The sequence below is a fragment of the Amphimedon queenslandica genome, unplaced genomic scaffold, assembly GCF_000090795.2.
Source record: "Amphimedon queenslandica unplaced genomic scaffold, v1.1 AMPQUscaffold_13516, whole genome shotgun sequence".
In the NCBI taxonomy this organism is placed as follows: Eukaryota; Metazoa; Porifera; class Demospongiae; order Haplosclerida; family Niphatidae; genus Amphimedon; species Amphimedon queenslandica.
The window spans coordinates 687312-698674 of NW_003546248.1; the positions used below are offsets into that span (position 1 = coordinate 687312).

Here is an 11363-nt window from a genome sequence, read left to right on the forward strand (position 1 = left end):
GAGAGAGAGAGAGAGGGAGAGACAGAGAGAGAGAGACAGAGAGAGATGATGTCAAACAAAAGAACAATATGAAAAAAGAGAGGGAGGATAGGGATAGAGAGTTCAGCTGCTACTTACAACATAAGAAAAAGAGAGAACCCAGTTATATAAAAGTTTCGCTGTCCTCTGCACTGTTTTAGACGTATGTCAAGTTTCGTGTCAAGTGTCATTCCAGGTTTGTCAATTGAGGCATCATTGTATTTATTCATTGTCCTTATTGAATCTAAGAGAGAGAGAGAGGAGAGAGAGAGAGAGAGAGAGGAGAGAGAGCAGATCAAAAAATATTACAAAACTGCTAGCAAGTTACATGCAATAATACATGTACATGCTGCTAAAGCGTTAACGTATAAAATTTAAATTTTTTTATGAACATGCACTGTCATACCATAATGGCATGACAGTGCATGTTCATAAATAAATTGGCATTCCAATTATTATGAGTAGTGGTGGGCGATATATCGATATTTTATCGATACAAACGCCAAAATGGATTCAATACGATACCGATCGATATCAGCTCATATCGGGAGTATTGATACAGTTTTGATACGATATTTAGACCACACCTATGGAGTCACACCCCTTATTATTGACTGTTTTCATCGATGTTTTTATGCACGTGTATCCACGTGTGTGTATTATACATCATTAAGTTATTAAAATTTTCATTATTAATATTATTTAACTATAATAAACGGGCGTGGTCAATGTATCGATCCAGATTCCTTCAAAATTTCAATACCAATACAAATCGATACAGTAAAATATCCAGTATCACCCACCACTAATTATGAGAGGTGTGGTTTTACTAATTATATTTTATTAAAAATAATTATACCTATTAACCTTACCAACGAACAATACAACGAGTATAAGAAGTGAAGCAAAGAAAATAGTCTTCCATAGTGCCTTGAGGCCAGAGAATATGCGTATGCTAAAAATGTACTTCCATCTATGGAGAGAAAGAGACAGTAGATGAATGAAAAGACCATTGAACAATAGGGAACAGCTCACGTTGATGGTTTGAGGAGTGGAAGGATGAGTATTATTGTAAGGAATATCTCGGCGTAGAGAGAAAAGGCGACCACTTGCCACTGGAGTGTCATTTTTTGTCCTCTTTCTTTCACTTTTGGTGGATGATTCACCAGTTTCTAATTATGCGAACATGAGAATATTGAAACGTGTATCCATGGCAACGGATACTCCTTGCAGACTGGTAATACTGTGAACTGTCACATCTCAATCCTTCTCTGTCAGTTCATGGAGACCAGGAGGGACAGAGAGGAGGGGGCCCTTCCCTCCATTGAGAGGAGTCCCTCTTTACAAGAGGAGCTCCAGAAATACCATCAAAGAGACTTACTTCCTTCTCACATATACAGGGTTGGGATGAAGATATTTGGAAAGAAACCACTATCAAGAAAGCGAATCATAAACCCCTCAACAACATGGAGGGACCCTCCAGCCACAAGTGTCAGGAATAGTTTAATAAAGGAGCCGTCATTGGAGAAATCAGCATTACTTAGTTCAGCAAAGGGGTCCAGAACTGATAGCAATGTAATGTCGGTAGAGATGTACAAGGAATGGGTGGCAAGGAGGAAGGAAATGAGAAATATGCTCGATTCTATTGGTGCCCATGAACAATGGCTCTCTTCAAAAGAGTGCACTCCGGTTGAGGCAGCTTTGCTGGAGAAACTAAGACGAGAGAGGATAGAAAAGAACAAAGTTAAACCACCTCCGACCCCATCAGAGGTAAGAGGAGGGGCTCACGATTTTTGAGTAACTTTAAAAATTTGTAAAAAATCCAATTTTGATTGGAATCAGTTCAAACTTGCTGCACAACATAAGTACATGTATATGCATCAGATAAAGTTATAAAAATGAAGAATTCTCGCCTTGTCATTTTTGCCAAAATTTGACCCGAGACCCTGTACTATAGTACAGGGACTTTGACCTGATTTTTGAGCAACTTAAAAAATTCGTAAAAAATTCAGTTTTGGTCGGAATCACCTCAAACTTGCTACACAACATAAGTACATGTATATGCATTAGGTAAAGTTATAAAAATGAAGAATTCTCTCCTTGTCATTTTTGCCAAAATTTGGCCGAGACCCTGTACTATAGTACAGGGACTTTGACCCGATTTTTGAGCCACTTAAAAAAATTGTAAAAAACTCAGTTTTGATTGGAATCAGCTCCAACTTGCTGCACAACATAAGAACATGTATATGCATCAGAAAAGACTATAATAATGGAAAATTTTTTTACTTGACATTTTTGGTGAAATTTGGTCTGGAACCCTATACTATAGTACAGGGACTTTGACCTGATTTTAAAGCAACTTCAAAAATTGCATTTTTGCAGCTGAAACTTTCTATACAACATAAGATCTAATGATACAGTTTCACATTATTGTCTCTTCCCCAGACATCAGGGACTGATGATGAAGGACTATCTACTGCCGAACTGAGACGGATAAAACTATTAGAGAGAAAGAGGCTACTCGAAGACATCAACCGTCTTGAGAAACTCCTCAAAACCTGCCGAACAAGAATAGCAGAACTAGTAGTTCCCTACGATATTAACAGAACTTACCTCATACCATCAGAGCTATTGCTTGACTGCCTGGAAAGATACATAATACCGCCTAGCATACCATTACAGTCGACCATTAGACTGATAGAAGCACTTGAGAAGGAGACAGGGAAAGAAGACGGGGTTATTGATTATCGTAAACTTTTCCAAACAGGACTTGCAAGTATTGTCCTGCACCATAGCCTCCCAGACACTAGAGAAAGCTCTGATATACTAGTAGAAGACTCTACCACATCAGTTAATAGTAGCCGCTATAGTGAAGGCAGCAGTGATCTGTCTTCATTAGGCACTTACTCTGATGGCTCTTCTAGTGCCACTGGTTCATCTGTTGGTAGGACCCTAAGTTCAATGGAAGGAGACAGAGGAGTGTGGTCGAGTGAGTTCAAAAGTGATTCACACAGGCAGTTTGTGGCATTACTGGAATATTGTCAAAAGCAGGGCATTGTATTGGACAGGAAGCTAGCTAAGAGAGGTAAGAACACTTGTAGCATCATTATCATTGTTTTTTATAACATAAAATAAGATTAATCTTCATGATCGTTATTTACTGGTATATAATAAAATAAGATATTATAAAGTAGAAATAAAAGAAAGATAAAGCCCCATTACTACTAATGCTATTATAAATATGCACTATCATTATTAGAGTAATCTCTTTATTATTTTAATACCCTCAGGCCTGCTGATACCTCCTGACAAGAAGAGGCAGGATTGTCTACAGAGCTTACATCAGCCTGGGACTGATCTCCTCTCCAGGGCTACACTATATCCTCCAAAGGAAAACGAAGGAGAAGAGACAGAGAATGAAATAGATTACTGCTACGGCTGGCAGTATCAGCAACTACGTGGACCAACAAAACCAAAACTGACGAAACTCTCAACAGGCGTCATGCGTATAAAACCCAAAACAGACTCATGGCTGACATTTGCTGAATTTGACAAGCTGACAAAGTTAGTGGCAGACTCAATAGATCAGATTTTAAAGACAAAATGCATACACATTTTGACTTACTCCTTAATTCACACAAATCCATGTGTATGGTTGTATGTATCTATTGTATATTGATTTGACTTCAGTGACTTACTGTACACAAAATAACCATTGTTACCTTTATATTGTGTAGGGAGATACAATCAAGACCTGGTTTCAATTACAAGTATCATGGTCTCCCTTCTAATAGTGCATTTTGGCCTGGAGCTCTTGAAGATAAGCTAAGATTATATTTACCACAAGAGACTTCAGAGACAAAGCCCTGCTCTGTTAATACGATATACCAACCAGTTCATAGGCATAGGGTCCTTAATAATAGTGGTATAAGTGTATTGCATACTGAGAGAGGATTGTGGCCAGTTAATGATAGTGGATATGTTCAGTTTGGCAGTTCTCTTGCTAGAACTAAAAAGACTTACATATCTTGACATTGTTTATAAGTAATAATCAATGTAATTATGTAATATAACTTTATGTCTTAATAATAATTTATTTGCAAAAATAATTAATTCTCATACAGTCAAGTTTTTTCTTGTTTTATTCATTAATGATTACATTTGGAGATTTCTTTGGTGACACAGAACAGATTCTAGTCTATCCTTTCTCAAATAGTTAGGATACCTTTCCCTGCATTCCCTCTCTGTCCCTATCCACTTACAAATCATCAAAAAATCCAGCGCGTCCAATCTTGCTGCAACATTAAAAGTACCTTGTATCCGAGCTTCTGGCTCAGTTTGGCGATTACCAGAAAGAGCTCCAATTACTATTCTCTCAGAGCCTTCCCATGTATAAAGGGCAGCTCCAGAAGAGCCGTGCCAAGCGTCGCCTTTGAAATAAAGCAGATGCGATGTTTCGGTTTCAATTTTAGTTGTCACTAGCCACATTGCCGTTTTTGGTTTATCGTCTGGAAAACTGACAAATTTGATCTCCGAGCCAGTCCCGTGCAAACTGGTAGGATGTCTTTTATTGCAGAAGAGGCCACTAAGACCAGGTTTGACGTAACCTCTTGTATGACCAAGTTCCTCCGAGAGCTCAAGAACAGAGAAATCGAAATCGGCCCAGTTCTGATACTTATGTCGGCCAGCCCTTGTGTGGTTTCTCCATTGCCCGGGGACGTAAAATTTACTCACAAAACTCCATTTGGTACGTCCGTCGCTCTCGAGGTACCCAACTCTGAGGAAGAGGCGGGCCGAGAGGAGGTAATTGTTCCCATTGTGGACGCAGTGAGAGGCAGCAAGGACGTGTTTAGGTGATATCAGTATGCCGGAGCATCCAGTGGATACGCGGACTACAGCATTGTATGGTGAGGTTGAGCCCTGTGTCGCTGGATCAATCCTTACCCTATCATCAGTACCATATATCACTCTTTTGCGGCGAGCCCCCTGCTTCATAGGGAGGGGAGAGGATTGAGTATACACCAGGTTATGGCTTGGCAAGTCGATGGACATCAGTTCATGGTCGATCCGTCCTGTACCAACGTGGACTCTCTCCCAGGATATGAGGTGTATTTTTGTTGCTTTTTTCTCACTATCAGCGACCACTTGAAGTACGTAAATGGAAGAGAAGAAGAGGAACAGGAGAAGAGAGCTTTCTCCTTTCATCGCTCCTCTTCTTGTACTTGTTGCGTCTGCAGGCGCGCGCCGTCTCGCCTCAGCCACACCTCCAGAATTGTGCATAAATAATAAGTTTTTATTTATTGTTCAGTAAAACAAAAGACCCGAGAATTGAAAGTCATTTTCACCTTCCTTTATACACAGGAGCTCTTTTCTCAGCAAATGCCTTCAGCCCTTCAATACGATCCTCAGTTTTCAATGTCTAGACAAAAATAATAATTATTATAATTTTTATAGCTATTACAATACGTCTATGTATCAGTACTTGAGAATAACATGCTTCTTCAACCTTTAGACCAGTAGCAATATCAGCCTAACGAAACGGCTAATAAAATGGATGATATTGGGCAGTATACAAAAACTTACCTGCATTCCAAAGTGAATCGCATGCTTAGCACTAGCAATGCTGATAGGACTCTGTCATTAAAAATTAATTCGATTAATCATTAATAGACTATAGTCTATGTACTTTGGTCCCTATCTCTTTTGCTATTTCTAGTGATTTAAGAAACGCTGCATTCCCTTCATCGTTCTGTTCCACTGCATGTTCTACTAGTCCTATATCAAAAGCTTCTGCTCCAGTTAAGACTTTAGCTGTGAATATCAGCTCCTTTGCTTTGCCTATTCCTACAAGTCGCGGGAGTCTCTGTGTTCCGCCTACACAAACAAAAATGAATTAAATGCATTTAATAATATTTGATTAGTAATAAGAGGATCCATAATATCAAACAATTGATTGAATTTTTAACATAATCATTATGAAAACAGAATGTGTTTAATCCTCTCCCTCTCCTCCTCTCTCTCTCTCTCTCTTTATTGTTTCTTTAATGTTTTAATAAATGAGACTAGTTTCTCCTGGACAGGTGGACTCAACATAAAGTCAGCAAATGCTTCGTTGTGTTCTTCTCTCTCTAATTCCATTTTCTGAATAATTTTGCTCCGAAGAGAAAGTTTCATATTTGTTCGAGCTCTGACATCAGTTTCCATAAAAGGAATAAGAGAGCGACAAGCATATGAAATGATGTCTTCATTGCTACAGTGTACTTCATCAATCAGTCCTATCTTTAAAGCCTCGTCTGGTGTAAATACTTTACCCTGCAGTAGCATTAGTTCTGTCTGTCTGCTGCCAATAATGTGCTTAATATTGTCCTGAAATAATGGTGGAGCAATTACTCCAATTCTAGCCGCAGTGACTCCTATGCCAAAGTCTCCATTAGATGCAATCCTGTAATCTGTGGCAACAGCAATTATCACACCACCAGCTAAACAGTGTCCATCTATAGCAGCTACTGTTGGGATCTGAGAAGTAAATAACGTATGCCAGCAATCTTGAATCAAGGACCAATACTGGCTTAGTTTATTACGATCCGTATTAACTAGCTCTTCCAGTTGAAGACCAGCTGAAAAACTGTTCTTTACATTTGATGCTATTACAAGGCCATGAATATGGTGGTCAGAGCTAGAGATGTTCTTTAAGGTGACATTTAGATCTGAGAGTAATGATCTGCTGAGACTGTTGACTGGAGGATTGTTCAACTGTACTACTGCCACATTATACTGAGCCCTTTTACCAGCTATTGTCTCATATTTAACTTCAACTAGACTAGAAACTCTCCTGGAGAATGAGGATTGTAACTTAGCCAAGCCAAAGACCCTGACTGCTTGCATTTTAAAGGCGGAGCTAGTTAATAATTTATCGCTAGATAGGCGGAGTTAAGTTAATAAAATAAAACCCCGCGATATCTGACCAATAGGATTACAGTATTGAAGAGAGGACGCGCGAGTCCTAAACACCGTTGACAAGTGCGACGGGTCTCTTTGGCAAAATCACACAAAAATGGAACACTTAAACGCACTGGCTTCCATTTGCGAGTCAGCGGAAAGAATGCCCATCATTTCAAAGCCATATACATCAGGGACTCCACTGGTAGGAGGCTCCTTTGGTCCACAGTACCCTACAGCTACAGCAAACTCTAACTATCTCCAAAGACAATACTATGCACCTAGCCTATCTCTAGTATGTGCCACTCCAACACAGTACAATCCTTCCATGACAATTCAAAGTAGTAGTCACCAGACACCAGTTTCAAGCAATGGAGAGCAAACTTCCAGCCTTAGTGATCAAACAGAGAAGATGCAGACAGGAGCTACTCCTAACGTACACTCTTCTTTCGGGAATATCCCAACTGATATTCATTGCTCAAGCCGTCCTATTAATCCAGTCATGAGAAACATAATCAGCTATGCAAGCTACCTCCAGTACTTGGATGAGACCTGGCCTGAGAAATGCTCAAGGAGAGGAAGTGCAGTAATCCGTGCTTCACTCTATGCTCAGATTGCAGACTGCTTGAAAGGGGGAGCTTCTACGGCTCGCTTTAGGTACTGGGTTCGTAAATCAGGATTCTTTCTACTTGAGAAACAGCAAAATAATGGAGTCTATGACACATGCATTGCTGTACCATTGCATACCAAGCAACAAAACTGCAGCAGTGGCAGTAACAAAAAAGCACTGACAGTCAAACAGTATCGCCTGGTTGCTAAATTGGAGGATTTTCTTCCTCTGATTGGGGAGTATCACAATGATGTGATTGGACACTACGGCATCAGAAAAACATATCAAATGGTAAGGCAAACAATAATTATTATAAATAATAAAATCGCAATAACTATTATTTTGGCTATCAAGTTTTATAATTTACTTTCCAAATCATACAATGTACAATTATAAAACACAGCTATACAGCATTGCCTTTTTTCATGCAGATCCAACAAGACTACACCTACTTGCCAAGATCCGCCATTGCAAAGTTTGTACAACTATGCGATGTTTGCTCTGTGAGAGGAAAAAGAGTGAGACATGAAGAAACCTGCTGCATAACAGAGGCTCAAATAATGCTAGCAGATAGAGAAGGAAGTGAGGAAAAAGAAGAAGACGATTGCTGTACAACCCACAGAGCTTCAAAATCAATCCATATCCTTCCATCAGCTCCTTCTCCTGAAGGAGAGATTGAAATAACAACCGAAGCTTCAATCTCTGGCTCCTCGTCACTTCAAATTGAATCAAACCCACAAATCCCACCATCAGCTCCATTGGAAGATATAGAAAGAGTGAAAGCTACTACACAAAAGAGAAAGGAGGCTAGAGCAGAAGGTGGAGTAATGGAATCTCTACCACTCTCACAGAGTGAGCCTAATCAGATACAGCATTCGGTGCCTTCATGCAACAGCACAATGTCAGAGCCAGGGGTAGGAGGAGAGAGGAGAGAAGGAGCAAGAGGAGATGAAGGAGGAAGGGACCCATCCAGTGACCTGTATCATCAGATTCATGAATCAGTTAGACACTTGCTGGAAGGACTGACGTGGGAAGAAATGATCCAATTGTACACCGAGACAACAGATAATGCAATCATTGCATCACCAAATACGTTAGAGTCCGTATTGAGATTACAGTAGCTGACATAAAGTAGAACAGTATCAACAATAGAACAATAATAATAATGCTCTCTAAATGGGCTGATTATTATTGTATACTTAATTTTTAGCTCAAGATTAATATTATTTTAAAATAAAAAATAAAAAATTAATGATACTCACCTCCACCAGGGATTATTGCAAGTCGTGTTTCAACCAAACCCATTTTAGCATCATTGGCTACAAAACATAATGATAGGGGCACTGTGCTACCATGTACCTACCAGCTATCCTTATATCACAAGCAAGGGCAATCTCAAGACCACCTCCATAGGCTAGACCATCCATTGCTGCAATCACTGCAACAGGAAGCTCTGATAGTGCAGTTACCACTGAACGCATTCTGGCCACTTTAGGAGCCACTTCGCTCTCCTTCATTTTCAAGCGTTCCTTCAAGTCTGCCCCTAAAGAGAGAGAGGGGGAGGGGAGGGCATGAGTGAAGAGAAGAAAAAGAGTGCAGCTAACCTGCACAAAATGTCCGTGGTACATTGCTCTTGAGTATAAGAGTCCTTATCTCATTATTGTGTCTGACCGTGTGCAAACATTCCTCTAACTAAAATAATTATCATTCACCATCACTGTTATTACTTTTTATCGTACAATCATCATCATCATCATTACCTTAATCATCATCATTATTATTATTATTATTTGGTACTTGCCTTATCAACAAAACTGACTGATATAGCATTCTTAGTCTGTGGCTTGTTCAACACAAAAAGACAAGTTCCTAGATTTTTTTACAATAAATAAAATTATAATTATTAAAATATTACCTTTGTTTTCTCCATCAAGAAGGCGCACACTAAATTCTTCATTTACTTCTCCCACAGTATAAGGTCTAACGAATTTGAGAACACTAGAAGGAGTAGTAGTACGATTTATTATCCTAGAGAAGAAAGACCCGCAAGCGGCCATCATTATTACCGCACCTACAGGGTGGGGCTCGTGAGAAAATGGCGTAACACGTGAAGCAACGTGGAAGTGGATTTCTTGGGCTCTTTATATGGCTAGTAAGAAAGGACAGTTTGTGTACTCTAGTAATGGCGGGGGTTCTGTTGGAAGGGGATCTGCTCCTGTCCTATCGCAGAGAAAAAGGAAGAGGTCTACCAGCCCCCCGGATGGAGGAGGGGTGTTTACAAGCAATATTGACACCAATGGTAGTGATGATGATAATGATGACTTTGATATTGAGGCATTGATGGCTTTAGAGCAGTATGAGCAATCACAGAGGGACCCTGATGCCATGAGCCCCCCTAAGATTAATAATACCAGACCCGCTCCTCTAATGCCACATTCACAGCCGCTCAATCTTGTTAGCTCATTTCCAATGCATGTAGACCCTCCCAGGCTGGCAGCACCTGTCCAGACCCATCGACCACTCAATATTACGAGACCCAGTCACCCACTCAATATTACCATGCCTAGACCTGCTACCAGACCCCTTGCTAATATTACTGGACCTACTGCTAATATTACCAAACCCCCTGCTAATATTACTCGACCTATTGCAGCCTCTGGGACGTCTATTAGTGCAAAATTAGACCCCCCAGCTCTGCTAACACTACAAAATAGACAAGGTTATCCATACGAGTCTTCATACAATCATCCTTCATCATCTTCTCAAGTCCTACCAGCAGCTGCTGTGTCTGACAGTAAAGGAGAAACCTCCACTGATGATAAGATACTAGCTATGGACGGTGAAATTAAGATACTCCGACAGAAACTACACGATCGGGATCAGGAGTACTATAACATGTTGAACACTCGATCTGTGGAGAAAAAAGCCCAAGAACAAGAACAGAAGAAAGAGATGGAGTCACTAAAGGTCCCCCTCCCCTCTCTCTCTCTCTCTCTCATTTCCTTTTCTTTCTCTCTCCTCTTTCTTCCATAAGACTCTCTCCTCTTTATTATATTTTCTATCAAAATATATAATTTTCTTTATTATAGTTTCTCTCTCCTCTTTATTATATTTTCTATCAAAATTAGATTCAATTTCTTAAAAATCTAATTTTGATTGGAACTTGAAAATGTATTAAAAACTGAGTGTTCTCATATTATACTTTTCTATTGTTTTTTTCTACAGTCTAATCTTGCTTTTAAAGATCAAGAGATAGCCGAGTTGAAAGAAAAGCTAGAACAAGTCAAACAGCAAAAGAAAGTTGTAAGAACGTTGGAACCGGAATCAAAATCAGTGGAATCAAAATCAATGGAATCAAAATCAGTGTCAACTATTGGTGGTGTTAAGCATGGTCACATGGAGTTTGAATCAACCGAAACATTTATCCAAAGTTCACAAGTATCTCACTCAAAAGTCGTCCCGGTAGCATCTGGCAAAAGGAGGAGGAGTCATTCTACAAGCCATACCCACTTACCAAAAACTGGTATGACAGAGATAAGTAGTATTGACAAGGGGTCTCAGACAGGTATGGATATTAGATCCCTTGCTCAGGCCCTTTCTCCTCCAGATATGAGCGGCCCACAGCTAGTTAGGCTCCTGTTACAAAGAAACTTGTTGGCTGTTCCTGACATCACGGCATTAGAAAAACAAGTTAATGATCTTGATATGCAGGAGAAAGAAAAGGAACCTGTGCAGCCACTAGGCCTGTTATCTCTTCTTCCTGGGTCAATACACCTCTCTTACTCCCCCTCCTCCT

The 11363-nt window shown here is 39.8% G+C and overlaps 6 protein-coding genes across 6 annotated transcripts in view; 2 read left to right on the forward strand and 4 right to left on the reverse strand.

Annotated features, from left to right (window-relative positions):
* LOC105314241 (B-cell receptor-associated protein 31-like) overlaps positions 1–1203 on the reverse strand; it is a 2035-nt gene extending 832 nt beyond the window's left edge. Inside the window, exons 1-3 of the mRNA XM_020000391.1 lie at positions 1054–1203; positions 891–991; positions 118–262 (exon numbers count right to left, since the gene is read on the reverse strand). Of these exons, the coding sequence (XP_019855950.1) occupies positions 118–262; positions 891–991; positions 1054–1145 (338 nt within the window). The 5' untranslated portion in view covers positions 1146–1203. The remainder of the gene's footprint in view (positions 1–117; positions 263–890; positions 992–1053) is intronic.
* A 5-nt stretch (positions 1204–1208) lies between these two features.
* On the forward strand, positions 1209–4117 carry LOC105313882 (uncharacterized). Its single transcript, XM_011407660.2, has 4 exons — positions 1209–1788; positions 2464–3103; positions 3309–3582; positions 3756–4117. Exons 1-4 carry the CDS (start codon positions 1300–1302, stop codon positions 4048–4050), a joined length of 1698 nt encoding a protein of 565 aa, XP_011405962.2. The 5' UTR covers positions 1209–1299; the 3' UTR covers positions 4051–4117.
* Positions 4045–5272, reverse strand: LOC105313880 (serine protease 23-like). Its single transcript, XM_011407657.2, has one exon. The coding sequence runs from the start codon at positions 5221–5223 to the stop codon at positions 4174–4176; it is 1050 nt and encodes a 349-aa protein (XP_011405959.2). The 5' UTR covers positions 5224–5272; the 3' UTR covers positions 4045–4173.
* Positions 5273–5286: 14 nt separating this feature from the next.
* LOC100632607 (methylglutaconyl-CoA hydratase, mitochondrial-like) lies at positions 5287–9716 on the reverse strand. Its single transcript, XM_003383027.3, has 9 exons — positions 9483–9716; positions 9369–9436; positions 9172–9259; positions 8931–9110; positions 8830–8886; positions 5705–5892; positions 5602–5652; positions 5501–5548; positions 5287–5437 (listed from the first exon to the last, which is right to left on the reverse strand). The coding sequence occupies exons 1-9, from the start codon at positions 9625–9627 to the stop codon at positions 5360–5362; spliced, it is 903 nt and encodes a 300-aa protein (XP_003383075.2). The 5' UTR covers positions 9628–9716; the 3' UTR covers positions 5287–5359.
* Positions 5931–6918, reverse strand: LOC109584588 (enoyl-CoA delta isomerase 1, mitochondrial-like). The gene has a single exon (XM_020000380.1). It carries the CDS (start codon positions 6901–6903, stop codon positions 6049–6051), a length of 855 nt encoding a protein of 284 aa, XP_019855939.1. The 5' UTR covers positions 6904–6918; the 3' UTR covers positions 5931–6048.
* LOC109584570 (uncharacterized) lies at positions 6975–8778 on the forward strand. The gene is made up of 2 exons (XM_020000358.1): positions 6975–7858; positions 7999–8778. The coding sequence occupies exons 1-2, from the start codon at positions 7073–7075 to the stop codon at positions 8686–8688; spliced, it is 1476 nt and encodes a 491-aa protein (XP_019855917.1). The 5' UTR covers positions 6975–7072; the 3' UTR covers positions 8689–8778.
* Positions 9717–11363: the final 1647 nt, after the last annotated feature.